At 36.4% G+C, this 23,108-nt stretch overlaps 1 protein-coding gene across 1 annotated transcript; it reads right to left on the bottom strand.

Moving 5' to 3' along the window:
- Window positions 1-3,548: 3,548 nt before the first annotated feature.
- Window positions 3,549-4,715, bottom strand: LOC139893144 (caffeoylshikimate esterase-like). Its single transcript, XM_071876289.1, has one exon. It carries the CDS (start codon window positions 4,638-4,640, stop codon window positions 3,663-3,665), a length of 978 nt encoding a protein of 325 aa, XP_071732390.1. The 5' UTR covers window positions 4,641-4,715; the 3' UTR covers window positions 3,549-3,662.
- Between the last annotated feature and the right edge of the window lie 18,393 nt (window positions 4,716-23,108).

Raw genomic sequence — 23,108 nt, 5'->3', positions numbered from 1 at the left:
AAATAAGTGCAAGATACCATAATAAATAAATGTAATCTACAAATAAGCTAAGCTGATGCAAGCTAAAATCAAGCCAGAATATATCATTGTGAACCCAGTACTTACAAAGTAAATATAAAAAGTAACAAACCTCAACAGCCCAAATTAGATATAAGTCAAAAGGAATAAAAACGAAACAAACCACACAAATTTGAGTGTAAGTTACATACCTGTATTTTTTTTCCCGGGTGTGTATGGTGAAGAAGAAACCTATCTGCATTAGTTAAAGTCTTTGTATTATAACATAACATCTCAAAAAGGTCAGAATAAGCAAGAAGCCTAAATAAACACAAAGACATGCATGAAAGTATGGTGCACTTACAATGGGTCACGAGCATCATCTTGGTTGCATAACACTGGTTCGTGTATACCCACCTCCATTTAAGCTTCCCAGTGTATATAGACTGCACCCTAATATTGTTCAACCCAAACCCAGTATGCACCCTAAAAGTTTGCTTAACCCTAAAAGTTTTAACTATAGCAACAGTTTTATTGCAACATGATATATAAACCCTAATATTGTTCAACCCAAACCCAGTTATAATACTTAAGTATGCATGGTGGTCATTTTGACCCATATAGTCAAAACCAGTTAACATAATCCATAAGTAGTCATGGTGTTCATGCTGACCAAAATAGTCAAAGTTAGTCAACGAATATATATACATATTTTTTAAAACTGTTTTCAGCACAAGATTGAAGACGAAGAAGGCAATCAGAGTAAATCCTTGTCAAGCACTTTGGCAAACCTCTCCATTTTTATGTTATCGTCCATTTCAAACTAACATATGCATCAAAAAATAAAACACGCTACAATTACTAAATAATAGAGAAAGAAAAAACATATATGTTAACAATACAAACTGCATATTATGGATAAAAAAGAAAATAAGACCTTTTCGGAATAACTGGAATAGATGCAAGGTCCTGAAAGAGAGCAATCGAAAGTAATGGGTACTTGTTTCCATAAAAGTTTTCAAACCTCTGTAGCCTCCTCCTTGTCTAAACACACTCAAGTTTTCAAATCAAATTTAGTATATATTTGATTAATTGTGAGAAATACTAACTAATTAATTGAATTTACATAAGTTTTGTAACTATCGCATTGTACATAAATGTAAAGTTAATATTAAAATCGACCCACATTCCTCCTGTGTCATAGCTTTACGAAAGGGTTTTAAGACTTTAAGCTTGATGTATACCTGTCATAGCTTACAAACTCACCGATGCATGTTATCAAAAATGTAAGGGGTTTCTCACAGGTCGAAGTGTGATGCATGACCCGAACTCTTCATATGTATAGTATACGCAAAACTACACCATCATGTTATCAGCCAATAAATTACAAAATGATCCTTTTGTTGCTGTATGGGCCTAGTCTTCATACATTAAGTACAACATAGTGACTGTTTATCGTTCATTAAGATATGTAACCTCACTATTTCCATATTTCAATCCATCATTAATCGAATTTGACGCTTTAAACAAAAACGATCTTATTCGGTTACCGACTTTTACCTTTCATCTAAAGGAACACCAACTATGAATATGACTCTAATAAGGAAGTTGAAAACCAATGGGTATCAATAAATTAAACTTAGATAAAAATGAAACCGCTGATTGAGATATTTTAAAAAAAAATGCATAATCAAATATCATACGTTGTATCGATCAAGCGTACAGATAAAAATTAAATAATACCTGTACTCTTTGTATCGATCAAACGAATCACCACTCCATCCTTGAGTTTTGTCAGTAACCATCACACAAAGTGCAATTAAAATACCATTTCACAAACCCTAAACCGTAACCCGAATTTTACAACCGTCACTTCACTTTACTTGAGAGGGATTTTTAGTTTGTATTTAGAAAATCATTATCAATTAATGATTACTTGTTAACAACTTTAACCAAAGAAAATGACAAAATCACACTATTAAATCATCTAATAGTAACTTTAAAATAAAAAATATATAATACCCCTTCAATTAGAACTGACTAATATATTACTTATTAATTATATGTTATAATAAATAATAAATAATCAGATAAACTAACAAAATTAAACATAAAGACATGAAAAGGAGAAGTGTAAAACCTGCCCTCGATTATGCCTCCAGTAGCAAAAAATCAGAGAATATGATGAAAAAAGCAGGGAAGAAGATGAAATAAGCATCGAATGAGATCAGTTATCATCCCCAAATCTGGAAACCCTAAATTTTACATATTATACATTATATCAACAAAGAAAAGTCTTAGATGCTACTACGAAATTGAAATCACGTACCCGACGTCGAAGACGATGAGAAGACGACGGTGGTTGTTTTACTGAAAATCACTTCACGATAGGAGAGACGATGACAGTATCAACACCTTCATATAATAACATGAACCCTAATCTACGACAACAACATCCGATTAATATTGTTGTTTAGTTTGGATCGAAATCAGACTTCATCTGCAGCGTTAGGTCCACGTTATGGATTTGAATTTCGAGAGTAGATTAGGGTTTTCAGATGATTGAAGCGAATGAATTGATTTCTATGGATGAGAGAATTTTGGGATGTTGAACGAATGAGAATGAGATTAATAGAACCCCTAGAATCGATTCTAAACCCCGCCCGTATGTTTTTGTTGAGGCTATTTTTGTCTGTTTAGATGCTAATCCGGGTAAATCACGTGATTAAGGGCTTAATTTGAAATGGATGGCTAGTATTAGAGGTGGTTAAAAGATTGGATGCCTAGGATTTATTTTTAAGGAGATTTGTCACTCAATTGTGTATTTACTTTAATTAATATATATATATATATATATATATATATATATATATATATATATATATATATATATATATATATATATATATAGATTAATGAGTTTCATGAGACACGCTCTGGAATCACATCACGAGACGTATCGATAAGGCCCCAAATATAAGCTTTCATTAAGGTTTTTGATTTGACTTTCTCCTACAACTCATCCCGAGTTCTCAAAGATTCTTTGAAAAGAAAATTGATACATCCAACATGATTTTTGTTAGATCATCCTAAGTTTTCTAATATACCTTTAATTGATTTGTTACACGTATTAAATTTATTTGAAGATATTTTAGAAGAATGCATCAAATGATGATAGGTCAATCAAAAATGAAGTTGAAAATATCACCCCCTTTCAAAAATTGTAGTAATTGTTATCTCTACAAACTGCCATTCTTCTACACGACTAGTGGAGTAGAGGTTATGGCTTGACAGCCCCATATACCGTCATTCCTTATCACCTATTTAAAGGTTGTTCAGTGCTAATTTCACACATAAAACATACGTAGCACCTCATATGGTCATCTGAATATACAAACCTTCAAGTGACGACGAGATCTAAACAACACTCGATTCTCTTTACATTGAGTTGAGTTTGTATATTTATCGGACTGTTTAATCTTTTTCATACACAAAATCCAATTTCATCTCATAAGTTCCACTTAGGAACATTGGCTTGAACACACATGATATAACAAACCAGTTTTCGCATTAAAATTATTTTGTTACAACTTACATCTAAACATACATAAATCAATTATTTATAATGATCAATTACACAAACTAATACTCCGTATATTTCATATTTAAGCATCCAATTCACTAGTAGCCCTAGCCTTTAACCACTCAACCACGTCACCAAAAACAGTCTCCACGTCATCATCTGGTTCACCAACCAATTGATGCCACATCCCCGGATATATCTTTATCGTCTTATCTTTACTCCCTGCACATCGATACAATTCCTCAACACACGCCGGATCACAAACGACGTCGTCACCACCATGAATTATCAAAAACGGCACCTCAACTTCTGCATATCTATCCTGCACCTCCCTACATATACGTAGCAGCTCACGCGCTGTTGCCGCTCGTGGACGCGCCACCGACCTTCTCGGACTCGCCATTGCTAGCTTCCGCTTCCAGTCAACTTTAAACGAAACCTCCGGAATCGATCCGCGAGTCGGAACCACTCGCCACGTCGGAATCACCGCAGCGACGACTGATAAAAAATGCTCCAACGGCCACGGCGGTTTAAACTTGTCGCTGATTCCACACATCGCGCCGTTGAGTATCAATCCGTCGTACGGTTTTCCGGCAGCTTCGTCTCGGCGGAGAGTGATCAAAAGCGCGATCGCACCGCCAAGTGATTCGGAGTACAAAAAAGATTTCAACGACGGCGCGTGTTGCGCACGGAACTTATTAAAGAACGAAATACAGTCATCAATGACCGGATTGACATCCGGAATATAAAGAGATAGTCCGTCGGAGAATCCGTGACCTTGATGATCGATGGCGCAGACAGCGAATCCTGATTTGGCGAGATGAACAGCGGTGAGTTGTACGAACCAGCTAGACTCGCCGGTGTACCCGTGAACGGCGCAAATAACGCCGGTGATTTTGATCGGAGGTAGTGGCGTCCATGATTGAGTGAAAATTTTAAGACCTCTAGGGTTTGTGAAGTAATCAGTGGAGTGTGTGATTGAATGATGAGAGTAAAATTGTTCAGGTGTGAAGGAACCAAAAGGACTGGTTTCGTTAGCTTGGGAAATTGGATGGACCATTTTGGTAAATTGGGAATAGTTGTGATAGTGGTGGTTACAGAATGTTGATTTTTATAGAAGGTTGAGTAGGAGGAAGGTGAGAAGAGTGTTGGTTGTAATGACTAATAATAAATACTCTATTGGTCTATGTTTTTTTTTTTTTAAATATTTTTTTTGGTAAAAAAACTTTTGTATTGAACGATACATCTTCATCAAAATAGTGAAGATGCAATACAAGTTACAATGACAGAGTCAAACTCAGTTAAAAAGAGAATTACAAATTGAAACGAAGCTAAGGCTAATAACACAAGAAAAATGAGTTTTGATCCCATACATAAGAGTGGAGACCATTGCAAAACTTGAGATTTGTGGCTCAAAGGAACATCTTTAGCTTGATGTTGCGAACCACAACCGAACGACAAGTGAATTTTCCATTGAAAATAAAGTCGTTTCTTGTAACAACCCTCACTTTTCGACTTCTAAATTTCTGAATTAACCCTAGGGTTATATGTCTGACTATATGTATTAAGGGTTGTTATATACAATTAAATATTGATCGAATAGTAATTTTTAGTCAACAATGCACGCTTAAATAAATAATATATTATTAATTTATATAATTTGAAATAATTTAACTAAGTATATAAACTTTGTATCACTTTTATTATTTAGTTAATGTATTATATATTTAACTATATAATAAATTCAATTATATATAAATGTAATAATATTTACAAACTTACTAAAGCTATAGTTTAATAATTAAAATCATAATTATTATTAAAAATACAAAATACCGAATTATTTATTATTTTTATGCAAAATTTGTATTTATTAATTAAATAAAAATAAATAAAAAAAATAAAATAAAATATTATTGACAAATATTCTTAGAAAAACATTAAATAAATTTATTTATTTACATAAAAAAAATTCTTAAAATAAATAAAAAATAAAAAATAAATAAATAAATAAATAAATTACTTTTTAATTAAAAATTTTAATGAAAAAACTACTTTTATTATTTTATTTTGTGCATTATCCCATGACCTAACATTTAATACTTTTTAAATTTTAAAATCCCATTAAGAATTAAATATTTCTTTTTCTTTTAATTATTTTATTCTTTTTACCTAATTTTTTCAAGTATAAATACCCCTCATTTCTCATTCAAACTCACACCAAAATTTCTCTCATTCCCTCTTTGAAGAATTACTACTAGTAAGTATTCTTTTCTTACTTTTTATTTTTTTTACTTTTTACTTTTTACTTTTTACTTTTTACTTCGGTTATTATTTTTACCGAAATATGTAAATAATGTTATAAATTATATGCAATTAAAAATAAAATAAATAACATGTATACACTATTACTATTACTAGCACCTATAACCTACTACTTATATTGTAACATAAAAACATTTTGGGATATGTATTAGAGATGTATAGATCTTCGAACTTTCTTGACGAATGGTTTCTATGAGATTCTAGGCAGAGGGTTTGGATTTCCGATTTAAAGGGTCCTATGGCTCAAGCCCCTAGATCTAAATTAGCCATTCGAAGGGAAAGGGGTGATTGGAAGCTTATCTAATACGGCAAGTATCCTAAAATGGAAAACACTGATAAAAGTAGAAACTCTCTAGTCATAGGAACTTAGTAAAATAAGAAACTTTCTAAAAATGGAAACTTTATAAAAATAGTAACTTACTAGGAATAGAAACTTAGTAAAACAAACTATACTTAAACACATACTTAAACTTAAACATGGGCAAAACACTTAACTACTCTTAAATGTCAATAAGTTGACTTTCCTGCTCACTCGTTCAACTCTTTATTCCGAGGAATAACTCTCTCTCTACTTACTAAGGTGAATTCATAGCCCCTCTTTAATTGCTAGCAAACTTACTTTTACTTGGGGTGAGACACATGCTGTTTTTACTTTTACACTTTAGACACAAGTACCAAACTGTTAAACTATGCTATACCCGGCTATGTCCGACTAAGTCCATACAGTGATATTTTTAATTGCTGCGGCATGCTTAATTATTGGGGGTAGGCCTATCGGGAGTAACGTCCCCGATACATTTGACCAAGTCATTGTATTACTTAATAATGAAATTAAACCGACAAGGACAGACACAACTTGTCATGGGGAAAACTTGAACGTTTAGTCTAAATATCACGCATTGGCATAACTTTTTGATCCTGCGGGAGATCAACTTTACAAACTAAATCTTGTGGTCTAAAACAACGACAAACTTTTTGTTAAACCTATGAACTTCACTCAACCTTTTTGGTTGACACTTTAGCATGTTTTGTCTCAGGTGCTGTTTGATTCAAGCTCTTATACTTACTGCTTATGTGATGCTACTTGGACATAGGATCAAGAGATATCGCATTTATTACTTCTGCATGTGAACATTTACGATATTGTTATTCCTGTCATTGTAACGACATTTCATTTTCCGCTGCGTACTCATTAAAGTTAAATTCATCATTTAGTATTGTTCTCGTTTATTATAATATGTTAGTATGTTTCGATAATAGTGACGTTCCTTCCAGACCCTATTGGGAGGACGTTACAGATTGGTATCAGAGCATAACCAGGCTGTTATAGAGAACCAGGATTGCATTTTTATGTGTGCCTTACTTGTTAGCTAGGGTGCCTTAGCAATCTAGGAAACTATAACCTTTCCTGTCTTAGAATTAAAGCACTTAGGATTGCCCCATAATCTTAACGATTATTGTAACATCCCGCGTTTTTCCGTTAAATTTAATTTTAACACCGTCTTTTTTTTTTAAACATAATCTTTCGTATTTAAATTAATAGTTTCCGTGAGTAACGTTCATTATATTTCCGCTATTTAATTTTGACATCACCCGTTTACTCGAGCGTTTTAAAAATATTCGATCGGTTAAATCCCGCACCCGCTTTGAAACTCGAGGGACCGGAGTTGCCAAATGGGCAAACTAGTTGACTAGGTCAACTAGTCAACCCATTTCTCCACCATTTCCATCATCTCCCTCTCTCTCTCTCTTTCTCTCTAGCAAGAACACACACAAACCCCAACTTCATAGAATCATCATCTAAATTCGGATCGGGAAGCAAACTTCAAAACAAATTACATATTCGTGATCCTCTCATCATCCTCTTCGATTTGGTACCAATTTCATCCATTTTGGGTAACATTTCTAAAACACTAAATTTCTCTAAATTCGTTTTATATACTTGAAATTGTGTTAGTTAGTGTCTATGGCTCGTGTGTAACATGAATATATGTTTTGTTTGCTCGATTTGTGGTTTGGAGTAACTAGTTTGAACATTTGAAATGGGTGTGCTAAATCCTTGATTTTGGATGAGTTAATGTTGTTAGATTGTTAAAGTGCATGTTTTAATTGTGTTACTAGTATCATTAGCCACATTTGGATGTGTAGGTTGATTAAGAAAACTTCAAAAACCCGATTAATGATTTTGAAATGTTTGACTAGGGTTTGATAGTTCTTGACATGAACTTTTGGATGCTTAAATGCCATGGAGTGTTAATTGTTAGTGTTTAGTAGTAATGTATGCTTCATTACCTTCAAAACGGCATATCGTATGTGTAAATTGGATTCCCGAATCATAAAATACGTTTTACGAACTTGAAACTTTGAAAATAAACCTTTCTCGATCAATTGACGAGTTTTCGGTTATTGTAAATGATGTTTTTGATTAATGATATGTGGTTAGTTGCATTCCTTGTCAAAATACCTTTCCAACGATGTATGATAGGCATTATAAGCGTTTGCGGGTCAAGAATTGTGTTAGAATTGGTTTTGGTTCGTGCACATTTAAAAAGCAGAAAAATAGCTGAAGCAGCAGGGTGGCGCGGCGCGCCATACCCCCCGCGCGGCGCGCCGATTGGGTCTGTCCAATTTGGTCAATTTTCGAATAATGTTTGGCATGCTACGCACCTCCGATTAACATGTAACTTGGCCAACATGCTCATATATGATTTCTAAGATTAGAAAAATAGTTCGGAACCCGACCCGAACGTGTTGACTTTCGTTGACTTTGACCGACCAAAGTTTGACTTTTTGTCAAACTTAACCAAATGATTATGCAACCTTCCTAACTTATTTATATACTTGTATCTTGCATGAAACTTGGCAATTTGATTTCACATGCTAAATAATCGAGTCGTAACGAGCCATAGGACTAATTGAACATCTTTGACCTATCGTGTTTACCATTATTGATACAACCTATTGTTTAGGTCAAGACTAGCATTGTTCTTTGCACACGTTTACTTGTTGAAGTACTTTACTACTCGTGCACTCAAGGTGAGATCATAGTCCCACTTTTACTCTTTTTGAACTTATATTGGGATGAGAAAACATAAACGATTCTTTTGAACTAAGTGAACACAAGAACGGGAAAACAAACATTCTACATACGAGTTTAGAACAAAATCCTCAATTCGATTATCATTAGTTACACTTGCCGGGTGTAAGCGAGAACTTATGTTATATGGCCATATGGGTTTGACAGCCCTCATCCTTGACGGTTCGCTACCGTCTACGGATGAAATATATTTTCGAGAATCAGTGTTTGTTCTAGCACTAAGTGATGGGGTATACAATGGAAGGAATGTTAAGCTTTGATAATTGGGTGCTCGTGAAACAAACTTTTGGAATGTATTACTATTATTTCATTGATGCAAATCTTGTGGTTCACTTGTACTTACTTACTTAAACCTATGATTTCACCAACGTTTTCGTTGACAGATTTCTATGTTTTTCTCAGGTCTTGCACGATATGTGAAACATGCTTCCGCTTACTATTTGATACTTGCATCCGATGTCGAGTATACATGCATTTCATGGAGCGTCTTTTGACTTTACTTTAAACCGTGTCGCCTAGATTTCAATCGTATCTATGACGTTGTAACATAACTTTTGGTTGAACAATTCTTGTAAACTTGAAACAAATCCTTATTTTGAAATGAAGGCGACACATTTTGGTCAAACGTTATCTTAAAGACTTATAATCAGGTAATGGGACCCACGTAGCCGACGCCGTCACTTGACGATTTGTTGGGGTCGCTACAGTTGGTATCAGAGCCTTGGTTGTAGGGATTTAGAGTTCATTTGTGTCCACCCCGAGTCATAGGGTACATAGGTGAATCTAGACTACAACCGGCATATAGACTGAAGTAGGAATTATTTGACTAATTTTGCATTTATACTCGAACTCTTCTATCATATCTAACTCGTATTCGATCTTGATCTTACGTTGATAAATTTTGTTGATGCGCCACCTTGACTTTATGAAGTAATGTTAAATGCACATGAGAATCAGGGTAATATAATTTCCGGGATTATATTACGGTGATTCACATGGACGTTCCGACATTATGACGTAAAGAATTTAAGGCGAGTCAAGGAAAATTTTCTCTCTATCCTTATTCCATACTGTGGTTAGTATTGTTGAAAATACTAACCAACGATATTCTTGTGTCATGAAGGAACAATGGCTCACCAAGGTCAACACAATACTCCTCTCGAAACTCTAGAACAAGCTCTTCAACGAATGATAACCACCGCCGTGGGTACGGCCGTGGCCGATCACTTTTCTAACAACAACAATCATGGAACCGGTAATTCAATCGAAGGTTGCTCCTACAAGAACTTCATGAAGTACAATCCTCCCACTTTCGATGGAACCGGAGGACCGGTTACTCTCACCCGATGGTTTGAACAAATGGAGACCGTTTTTAACACAAGCGGTTGTCGAGACCAAGATAAGGTCAAGTTTTCCACCCTCACTCTTACCGGTATCGCTCTCTCTCGGTGGAACACGTATGTACAATCAGTGGGTATCGATGAAGCCCTTACACTCTCTTGGACCGAATTAAGAGAAAGAATGATCACCGAATACTTCCCGCGCGATGAGGCTCGAAGGCTCGAGCAAGGGCTAAGGAATTTGAAAACGGTCGGGAATGACCTCGGAGCTTATAATCAACGGTTTACCGAACTAGTCTCAATGTGTCCAAATCTCATGACTCCCGAATCCCTAAGAGTCGAACTTTACATGGATGGCCTCCCTAAGAGCATTCAACACAAGGTAATGACATCTCAACCCACTAACCTACAAGAGGCTTTAACAATGGCCCGCCAAGCCTTAGAAACGGTGAATGAAATGGAAGCACCGGCACCAATGGTCGAGAACCACCCGAGTAACAACAAAAGAACATGGGAAGCCTCTCAATCAAGCAATAACAACAACCCCGCCAAGAAGCCTTTTACCTCCAACGACAAGAAAGGCTATGCCGGAAAACTGCCTTTTTGTGACGAATGCCACAAGCATCACTTTGAAGGATGTGGCAGGTTTCGCCACCGGCGCCAAGGACCCGTCGCTCGAAAGATGCCCAACGCACACAGAACGGGTGCTTGCTTCGAATGTGGCCAACTGGGTCATTTTAGGAATGTGTGCCCAAATAAGAAAATCAACCCCAACGCACGCCGTTGAACCTTCAACATCGACACCAAGGATGCCCGGAACGACGATGGACTAGTAACGGGTACGTTTCTTCACAACAAACCGTATACTTCATACTTATTCGATTTCATTACCGTTAGACGTTTTATAACCAAGTCTTTGACTCGTGCTCTTTGCACTCTATTTTTTTTTCCTTTCCCTAGACACTACTTAGGCAATTTAAGCGACCAACGGAAAAATATTGTGTGCCTATAAATTTTATTGGAGGAAATACGTTAAGACTTTTGACTTGACACCTATAGAACTAGGGAGCTCGGAACCTATTCGTAAAAAAAAAAAAAAAAAAAAAAAAAAAAAAATGTTTCCCCATCATCTTGTATAGATTATTGTGAACTGAGTAATTTTCGGTTGGAAACCGATACCCTCTCCCTCGCATCCATGACCTCATGATTATTTTCACGAATCCCGTATGTTCCAAATCGACCTCCGTTCCGGTTATCATCAATTGGGGGTTAAGTGAGACGATGTCTCCTAAGCCACTTTCCGAACTCGCAACGTTAGTTGTAAATCTCTCTTAGTACCGCTTGATTTATTTAGGGCTCGCCCGTATCCATAAACCTCTTGAACCGCGTATGCAAATTCATATAGACTAATCTGTTATCGTATTTATAGATGACATCTTAACTTATTTAAGTAAAGAAGGAAAACGAACAACATCACCATCTTACGCTCGAACTTTTGAGAAAGAGCAACTTTATACCAAATTCTCCGAGTGAGAATTTCTGTTGAACGAAGTCCAATTTTCTAGACCATGAAGTTAATGGTCAAGGAATTACAATCAATCTCGAAATCAAGCCACATGTAATCAGGAAACTCTCCCAACTCAGACTTGTATTCGTAAAATCTTAGATCTCGTCTATTGTTACCGAAGATTCATTTCTGACTTTTCTCGTATTACACGACTTTAATCTCTCCGCGATCGAACCTTGAGCGTGATTCTTCACACCAACAATTCTAGCTAAATCCGTACAACACCAGATGGGACTCAAACATGGAAATATTTCTACTTGAACGCCGGAAGGCATACTCTCTCGTCTCAAAAATCAACATAACTAGAATTCGTTATTTTACACGAAGAATTCGAATACTAAATTGTGGATCCGATCAATTTTCTCGTCATCCCGTACCACACTACCTACCTCTGTTATTTCACCGTCACCGTCTGATATTACTGGGATTTAAGATAACACACAATCCAACGATACTTCACTCTTCTTTGACGTAACGCCCTTGTGTTTCTGATAATCGGTCAACTATTATTCAACCCCGAACTATACAACTACGTGTACTACCTCGTTTCTCTTTCAGACTTCAACTTTTGACAACTAGAGGCACGTTATAGCAACCTCGAGATGTAAACTCATCCTATTCTAAGTCCTCATTTCACTACTATCTTTACCGTTCGCATTTTCCGTTTAAAGAAACTCCTTGTAACATTTCTCCATGGATAGAGAAACTCCTCATATTACGTAAGTATTCGCCACGAGGGTGAATAGTCCTAACGAACATTTTTCGAACCCTAACTAACTTGTTCAAACATATCTTAAGAGATTCTATTCCAACACGGTGTATCTTTGTTAATTATCCCGTATCGAAATACTCGTTTCACTTCTAGTTTTACAAGAAGCCTCGGGACCGCGTTTAGACATGAGTACCGCGTACCATCCACAACCCGACGGACCGAACAAACATGTGATTTAAACCTTGGAAACCATAATACAAGTTTGTATTACCAACTTCAAATTTACTTGAGAAAAGTATTTTCCTTTAACCGAATCCTCGTACTACAATGATTTTCATTCAAGTTTTAACGTCACTCCTTTTGAAACCACATGTGACCGAAAACGTCATTCTCCCTTGTCGAACCAAGTAAACGATGATCAATTCACCGGGGCCGAGGTTATTCATGAGCAACCGAGAAAAATTTGTTCATATTCAGGAAAAACCCTACGCGACTCGTAATCACCAAGAGCTACGCCGATGTTAGACGTAAACATTTCAAATTCCACGTGGGAAACCGCGTCACGTTAAGAGTCGCACCTTGGAAAGGTGCAATCCGTTTCGGGAAACGTAGGAAGCTAAATCCGCGATATTTTGATCCTTTAAATTCTTGGGGTGTTTTGGAACCGTCGCTAACCGTTTAGACTTTTCCGAATCATTTTGGGTCTCCGTTTATCCTACATTCGATGTATCAACTCAAAGACGTGTTTTGCGAAACGAGAACTTGTTATCTCCTTGGATGAACTCACTATCAACGATAACCCTCACTTCCTAGGAGGACCGGTTGAAACCATAAATCGTGAAGCCAAACCTTAAAACATCGTATGATCCCGACCGTCAAAATTCGTTGAAATACCCTAGAACGTACTTCTCCCTCACTCGTAGAATTGGCAACGCAAGATCTCGAGGAAGAAACAACGACTACTACTTCCAACTAAATTTCGGGACGAAATTTCTTTTGAGTTGTGGATAATGTAACATCCCGCGTTTTTCCGTTAAATTTAATTTTAACACCGTCTTTTTTTTTTAAACATAATCTTTCGTATTTAAATTAATAGTTTCCGTGAGTAACGTTCATTATATTTCCGCTATTTAATTTTGACATCACCCGTTTACTCGAGCGTTTTAAAAATATTCGATCGGTTAAATCCCGCACCCGCTTTGAAACTCGAGGGACCGGAGTTGCCAAATGGGCAAACTAGTTGACTAGGTCAACTAGTCAACCCATTTCTCCACCATTTCCATCATCTCCCTCTCTCTCTCTCTTTCTCTCTAGCAAGAACACACACAAACCCCAACTTCATAGAATCATCATCTAAATTCGGATCGGGAAGCAAACTTCAAAACAAATTACATATTCGTGATCCTCTCATCATCCTCTTCGATTTGGTACCAATTTCATCCATTTTGGGTAACATTTCTAAAACACTAAATTTCTCTAAATTCGTTTTATATACTTGAAATTGTGTTAGTTAGTGTCTATGGCTCGTGTGTAACATGAATATATGTTTTGTTTGCTCGATTTGTGGTTTGGAGTAACTAGTTTGAACATTTGAAATGGGTGTGCTAAATCCTTGATTTTGGATGAGTTAATGTTGTTAGATTGTTAAAGTGCATGTTTTAATTGTGTTACTAGTATCATTAGCCACATTTGGATGTGTAGGTTGATTAAGAAAACTTCAAAAACCCGATTAATGATTTTGAAATGTTTGACTAGGGTTTGATAGTTCTTGACATGAACTTTTGGATGCTTAAATGCCATGGAGTGTTAATTGTTAGTGTTTAGTAGTAATGTATGCTTCATTACCTTCAAAACGGCATATCGTATGTGTAAATTGGATTCCCGAATCATAAAATACGTTTTACGAACTTGAAACTTTGAAAATAAACCTTTCTCGATCAATTGACGAGTTTTCGGTTATTGTAAATGATGTTTTTGATTAATGATATGTGGTTAGTTGCATTCCTTGTCAAAATACCTTTCCAACGATGTATGATAGGCATTATAAGCGTTTGCGGGTCAAGAATTGTGTTAGAATTGGTTTTGGTTCGTGCACATTTAAAAAGCAGAAAAATAGCTGAAGCAGCAGGGTGGCGCGGCGCGCCATACCCCCCGCGCGGCGCGCCGATTGGGTCTGTCCAATTTGGTCAATTTTCGAATAATGTTTGGCATGCTACGCACCTCCGATTAACATGTAACTTGGCCAACATGCTCATATATGATTTCTAAGATTAGAAAAATAGTTCGGAACCCGACCCGAACGTGTTGACTTTCGTTGACTTTGACCGACCAAAGTTTGACTTTTTGTCAAACTTAACCAAATGATTATGCAACCTTCCTAACTTATTTATATACTTGTATCTTGCATGAAACTTGGCAATTTGATTTCACATGCTAAATAATCGAGTCGTAACGAGCCATAGGACTAATTGAACATCTTTGACCTATCGTGTTTACCATTATTGATACAACCTATTGTTTAGGTCAAGACTAGCATTGTTCTTTGCACACGTTTACTTGTTGAAGTACTTTACTACTCGTGCACTCAAGGTGAGATCATAGTCCCACTTTTACTCTTTTTGAACTTATATTGGGATGAGAAAACATAAACGATTCTTTTGAACTAAGTGAACACAAGAACGGGAAAACAAACATTCTACATACGAGTTTAGAACAAAATCCTCAATTCGATTATCATTAGTTACACTTGCCGGGTGTAAGCGAGAACTTATGTTATATGGCCATATGGGTTTGACAGCCCTCATCCTTGACGGTTCGCTACCGTCTACGGATGAAATATATTTTCGAGAATCAGTGTTTGTTCTAGCACTAAGTGATGGGGTATACAATGGAAGGAATGTTAAGCTTTGATAATTGGGTGCTCGTGAAACAAACTTTTGGAATGTATTACTATTATTTCATTGATGCAAATCTTGTGGTTCACTTGTACTTACTTACTTAAACCTATGATTTCACCAACGTTTTCGTTGACAGATTTCTATGTTTTTCTCAGGTCTTGCACGATATGTGAAACATGCTTCCGCTTACTATTTGATACTTGCATCCGATGTCGAGTATACATGCATTTCATGGAGCGTCTTTTGACTTTACTTTAAACCGTGTCGCCTAGATTTCAATCGTATCTATGACGTTGTAACATAACTTTTGGTTGAACAATTCTTGTAAACTTGAAACAAATCCTTATTTTGAAATGAAGGCGACACATTTTGGTCAAACGTTATCTTAAAGACTTATAATCAGGTAATGGGACCCACGTAGCCGACGCCGTCACTTGACGATTTGTTGGGGTCGCTACAATTATGCTTTAATAAACTTGACTTAAAAATTCTAATCAAAATATCCTTCCTAATGTTAGGATGTCTAATTATCATCAAACGACCAAAATGAAGCTTTTCAAGCCAACCGAAAAAGATACTGAAAGGTCTTTCATAGAAAGACCAGTCCAAAGTCCACCTTATGGCTTTGGTGGTCCTCCCTCACCAAATTATAGCCCAAATACTACTCTAAAGTTACATGGGTCTCCTGAATACTATCCAACCCCGAGGAATAAAGACAAGAGGAAATGTTTTGAAGAAACTGGGCCGTCAAAGAAAAGATCCCGATCTCCTTTCTACGATGAAGTTGATGCCAAGTACGAGCTCATGAATCTGCGAAAAACTACCGATGACCTAATTCGCCATATTGCAAGGATCGATTTTCAAATGAAGGAAAAAGACCTAGCGATCAAGAAGCTCATGGAGGAAAATGCTGAACTAAAGAAAGAGATAAAGTTGGTGAAGTATGAAGGTGATAGAAATACCCGATGGGGGAAGCAATCTCTCTCTTGCCTAAGAGAAGATGTTGACCTTAGATTGAAAATGGAGGAAAACCGCGTGAATAATCAACTTTCTATAAGGGACCACAAGTACCATGTAATCAACAATGAAGTTTCTAACCTTTATGATAATCTCGAGTTCCTGCATGAGAAACAAAATGCGAGGAACGAGAAAGTTGATGAGTTTATGAAGAAGGTGGAGGATGAGAAGAAGAAATATGAAGATTACTTCAATCTTAATATTTCCTAGATTATTTTTCCAATTCCTTGTCTATGTAAAGGCTATGCCTTAAACTATTTCTATTTCCGAATCGTGTAATAAAGGCTTATTTAATGCCTCGTTCTAATAATATAAAGTGTTTTATTAATATCATGCGATATCAATACTTTATTTTATTCATACTTGTGATTGCTCAAACTTATAACTTGTTAAACTTATCAAACATATGTTCACTTTTATGTAGTGACATCATGGTTCGTTCAGCTGCACCTACCGTTAACAACGTTGTGTTAACTACTGAAAAATTCCAACAGTTACTCGCTGCCGCCCAAGGCAACGCCCAAGCTGATCATGCTAATACTCAACCGAAACCTTGTTCCTACAAGGATTTTTCAAACTGTCATCCTCCTGCATTTAAGGGGACTGAAGAAGCTGTCGAACTAGTCCGTTGGTTCGAGAAGATGGAATCTATTTTTCGTATTTGCAACTGTGGTGATAACGATCGAGTAAAGTATGCCACTAGCTCATTGGGTGGCAATGCTTTAACTTGGTGTACTGCTCATGCCAAGTCCATAGGAATTGATAATGCTAATGCAATTCCATGGGATGAACTCAAAAGCATGATGGTCAACAAATTATGTCCTCGAAGTCAAGTTCAGAAACTTGAAGCTGAGTTCTGGGAACTCAAGGTCAAGGGTACTGACATTGAGAACTATACCAATCGTTATCTGGAGCTATCTACTCTATGTCCTGAAATGTTTCCTACTGAAGCTAGAAGAATTGAGCGGTATATTGAAGGTCTTCCCGAGGATGTTCAAGGGAATGTTATTGCTGCTGAGAAGGTTACTTTGGATGCTGTGATTCTCATGGCACAAAATATCATGTTGGCCAAGAGAAGAAGGGCGTCGACCAATAATCAAGTTGAAACTAAGGGTAATGATGGTAAGAGGAAGTTTGAGCCATCTCAAGGTTCGGCTCAGAATTATAATAAGAAGCCTGCGGATGGTTTAAGGTCGAATTATAAGGGTACTTATCCTTTCTGTATTCGTTGTGAAAGGCATCACCCGGGGAAGTGTACTGCGGTTTGTGCGTTGTGTAAGAAAGTGGGACACGTTTCTAAGACGTGTAAGACTCCTCCGAAGGATAAGGCTATTGTTCCGGCCAAAGCTCCTCCTACATGCTATACTTGTGGAGAGAAGGGACACATTAGTCCGAATTGTCCTAAGAAGAAAGATAATCCCGCTACTGGAGCTAATGCTACTGCTGCGAAGGGTCGTGCGTTTGTTATTACTGCTGCTGAAACCCTAGATGAAGATGAAGTTATCACGGGTACGTATCTTGTCAATAATTTCTATGCAACTATTTTATTCGATACTGGTGCCGACAGAAGTTACGTGTCTAGTGATTTTTGTACCCTATTTGCTGAAAAGCCTCAACCCTTAGAAACTAAAAGATTAGTAGAAGTAGCCAATGGAAAGGTCATGCAAGTCGATAAAGTCTATAAAAACCGCAACCTAATCTTAGCCGATAAAGAATTTAAGATAGACCTTTTGCCGGTCGAGCTCGGAAGTTTTGACGTCGTAGTTGGAATGGACTGGTTACGTCCATTGAGAGCTGCCATCATGTGTTACGATAAAACCATTCATGTTCCATTGGGAAATGGAGAGACTCTTATCATCCAAGGTGAAAAGAGTGGTTCCAATCTCAATATTATCTCCTGTATTAAAATCCGCAAACATCTTATGAAAGGTTATTCAGCTATTCTAGCCCACGTTAAGATGATCGAATCGAAAGAGAAGTGTATTGAAGATGTACCAGTGGTTAAAGACTTTCCCGATGTGTTTCCCGAAGATCTTCCAGGTCTTCCACCTCCTCGACAAGTTGAATTTCAAATTGATTTAGCTCCCGGTGCTGCTCCTATTGCTAAAGTACCATACCGTTTAGCACCTTCCGAAATGAAGGAACTTTCCAACCAGCTCCAAGAACTATTGGATAAAGGTTTCATTCGTCCAAGCTCGTCCCCATGGGGAGCTCCTATTCTATTTGTTAAAAAAAGGATGGTACGTTAAGGATGTGCATTGATTACTGCGAACTTAACAAGCTTACTATCAAGAACCGTTATCCGTTGCCACGTATTGATGATCTATTCGACCAACTTCAAGGGTCAATTGTTTATTCAAAGATTGATTTAAGGTCCGGATATCAACAACTTAGAGTCAAGGAATCTGATATTCCTAAGACTGCTTTTCGCACTCGTTATGGGCACTATGAATTCTGTGTCATGCCTTTTGGTTTGACCAATGCTCCTGCCGTTTTCATGGATCTCATGAACCGTGTCTGCAAACCTTATCTCGATAAATTTGTCATTGTTTTCATTGATGACATTTTGATCTACTCCAAGAGTGAGAAGGAACATGAGCAACATCTGCGCGTGATTATTGAACTCTTACGAAAGGAACAACTCTACGCTAAGTTTTCTAAGTGCGAGTTTTGGCTCAAAACCGTACAATTCCTCGGACACGTTGTTGATAGTAATGGAATACATGTCGATCCAGCTAAGATTACCGCTATCCAGAACTGGGAGATACCAAAGACTGCGAAGCATATTCGTCAATTTTTGGGACTTGCCGGTTATTATCGGAGATTCATAAAGGATTTTTCCCTTCTTGCCAAACCTCTTACGAAGCTAACTCAAAAAGGGAAGAAGTTTGAGTGGTCCGAAGAACAGGAATCTGCTTTCAAGATTCTGAAAGAGAAGTTGACCACAGCCCCGATTCTATCTTTACTTGAAGGTACTGACGATTTTGTTGTTTACTGCGATGCCTCAAAGCAAGGCTTTGGTTGTGTTTTAATGCAACATGAAAAGGTTATTGCCTACGCATCTAGACAGTTGAAGAAACACGAGGAGAACTATACCACACACGACCTTGAGTTAGGTGCCGTGGTATTTGCATTAAAGATATGGAGACATTATCTATATGGTACCCAGTTTACGGTGTACACTGACCATAAAAGTCTTCGACACATCTTTGATCAAAAACAGCTGAATATGAGGCAAAGCCGATGGCTCGAGTTATTGAACGATTATGACTGTAAGATGGAATATCATCCTGGCAAGGCAAACGTAGTTGCTGATGCCCTTAGTCGAAAAGACGATGTTAAACGTGTTCGTGCCTTAAACCTGAAAATCAAATCAAATCTTATATCACGAATCTGCGTAGCTCAACTGGAAGCTATTAAACGAACACTTATCGAAGGTGAAGGACCTATCGGTTTCGAGAACCAACTCCAAGTGAAAGCTAATGGTACACGGTACTTTGGCAACAGAATTTGGGTTCCTCGCTTCGGTAATCTCCGTGAACTAGTCTTGGATGAAGGGCATAAGACTAGGTATTCTATTCATCCGGGTTCCAGTAAGATGTACCACGATGTGAAGGAATTCTACTGGTGGCCTAATATGAAAGCCGACATTGCTACTTATGTTAGAAAGTGTCTCACTTGTTTGAAAGTCAAGGCTGAACATCAAAAGCCTTCTGGTCTGTTGACACAACCCGATATTTCACAGTGGAAGTGGGAATGTATCGCTATGGACTATATTACTAAATTGCCCAAGACTTCTAGTGGCAATGATACTATATGGGTGATAGTAGATCGTCTTACTAAATCTGCTCATTTCTTACCGATCAAGGAGACCGACAAGATGGAGAGATTGTCACAACTGTATATCAAAGAAATTGTCTCTCGTCATGGTGTTCCTATATCAATAATATCCGATCGCGACAGTAGATTCACTTCCAGATTCTGGAAATCCTTACAATCTGCTTTTGGAACTCAACTCGACATGAGTACTGCTTATCATCCGTAAACCGATGGTCAAAGTGAACGAACCATTCAAACATTGGAAGATATGCTTCGTGCTTGTGTTATCGACTTCGGCAAAGGCTGGGATAGACATTTGCCTTTGGTTGAATTCTCTTACAATAATAGTTACCACTCAAGTATTAAGGCTGCACCTTTTGAGGCCTTATACGGACGAAAATGTAGATCCCCACTGTGCTGGGATGAATTAGAGGACAGACAGTTAACTGGTCCTGAAATCATACACAAGACAACCGAAAAGATAGTTCAGATTAAGAAACGAATAGAAACTGCCAGCAGCCGATAGAAGAGCTATGCTAATAAAGGTCAGAAAGATTTGGAATTCCAAGTTGGTGACAAAGTCATGTTAAAAGTATCCCCTTGGAAAGGCGTCATTCGTTTTGGTAAACGAAGCAAACTAAGTCCGCGTTTTGTTGGACCCTTCAAGATTACTGAAAGGATCGGACCCGTGGCTTATCGATTAGAATTACCTGGTGAACTTAGCAGCGTACACAACGTATTTCATGTCTCGAATCTTAAAAAGTGTCTCGCTGATGACACTCTCGTTATTCCTTTGGATGACATTCGCATTAATGATAAAATGCACTTCATAGAGGAACCCATAGAAGTCATGGACCGATCTGCTAAACGCTTAAAACAAAGCACCATACCTATTGTTAAGATCCGTTGGAATTCACGACGTGGCCCCGAGTATACCTGGGAACGTGAAGACCAAATGAAACAGAAATATCCCCATCTCTTCTCAACTGCTGATGCATCCGAGAAGTATACCTAAAACTTCGGGACGAAGTTTTTATTAACGGGGAGGTACTGTAACAACCCTCACTTTTCGACTTCTAAATTACTGAATTAACCCCAGGGTTATATGTCTGACTATATGTATTAAGGGTTGTTATATACAATTAAATATTGACCGAATAGTAATTTTTAGTCAACAATGTACGCTTAAATAAATAATATATTATTAATTTATATAATTTGAAATAATTTAACTAAGTATATAAACTTTGTATCACTTTTATTATTTAGTTAATGTATTATATATGTAACTATATAATAAATCCAATTATATATAAATGTAATAATATTTACAAACTTACTAAAGCTATAGTTTAATAATTAAAATCATAATTATTATTAAAAATACAAAATACCGAATTATTTATTATTTTTATGCAAAATTTGTATTTATTAATTAAATAAAAATAAATAAAAAAAATAAAATAAAATATTATTGATAAATATTCTTGGAAAAACATTAAATAAATTTGTTTATTTACATAAAAAAAAATCCTTAAAATAAATAAAAAATAAATAAATAAATAAATAAATTACTTTTTAATTAAAAATATTAATGGAAAAACTACTTTTATTATTTTATTTTGTGCATTATCCCATGACCTAACATTTAATACTTTTTAAATTTTAAAATCCCATTAAGAATTAAATATTTCTTTTTCTTTTAATTATTTTATTCTTTTTACCTAATTTTTTCAAGTATAAATACCCCTCATTTCTCATTCAAACTCACACCAAAATTTCTCTCATTCTCTCTTTGAAGAATTACTACTAGTAAGTATTCTTTTCTTACTTTTTATTTTTTTTACTTTTTACTTTTTACTTTTTACTTTTTTCTTTTTACTTTTTACTTAGGTTATTATTTTTACCGAAATATGTAAATAATGTTATAAATTATATGCAATTAAAAATAAAATAAATAACATGTATACACTATTACTATTACTAGCACCTATAACCTACTACTTATATTGTAACATAAAAACATTTTGGGATATGTATTAGAGATGTATAGATCTTCGAACTTTCTTGACGAATGGTTTCTATGAGATTCTAGGCAGAGGGTTTGGATTTCCGATTTAAAGGGTCCTATGGCTCAAGCCCCTAGATCTAAATTAGCCATTCGAAGGGAAAGGGGTGATTGGAAGCTTATCTAATACGGCAAGTATCCTAAAATGGAAAACACTGATAAAAGTAGAAACTCTCTAGTCATAGGAACTTAGTAAAATAAGAAACTTTCTAAAAATGGAAACTTTATAAAAATAGTAACTTACTAGGAATAGAAACTTAGTAAAACAAACTATACTTAAACACATACTTAAACTTAAACATGGGCAAAACACTCAACTACTCTTAAATGTCAATAGGTTGACTTTCCTGCTCACTCGTTCAACTCTTTATTCCGAGGAATAACTCTCTCTCTACTTACTAAGGTGAATTCATAGCCCCTCTTTAATTGCTAGCAAACTTACTTACTTTTACTTGGGGTGAGACACATGCTGTTTTTACTTTTACACTTTAGACACAAGTACCAAACTGTTAAACTATGCTATACCCGGCTATGTCCGACTAAGTCCATACAGTGATATTTTTAATTGCTGCGGCATGCTTAATTATTGGGGGTAGGCCTATCGGGAGTAACGTCCCCGATACATTTGACCAAGTCATTGTATTACTTAATAATGAAATTAAACCGACAAGGACAGACACAACTTG

This window comes from Rutidosis leptorrhynchoides, chromosome 2 (assembly GCF_046630445.1).
Source record: "Rutidosis leptorrhynchoides isolate AG116_Rl617_1_P2 chromosome 2, CSIRO_AGI_Rlap_v1, whole genome shotgun sequence".
NCBI classification, from domain to species: Eukaryota; Viridiplantae; Streptophyta; class Magnoliopsida; order Asterales; family Asteraceae; genus Rutidosis; species Rutidosis leptorrhynchoides.
The sequence above is the reverse complement of the archived record's forward strand: the minus strand, read 5'-3'. Positions and strand labels throughout refer to the sequence as shown.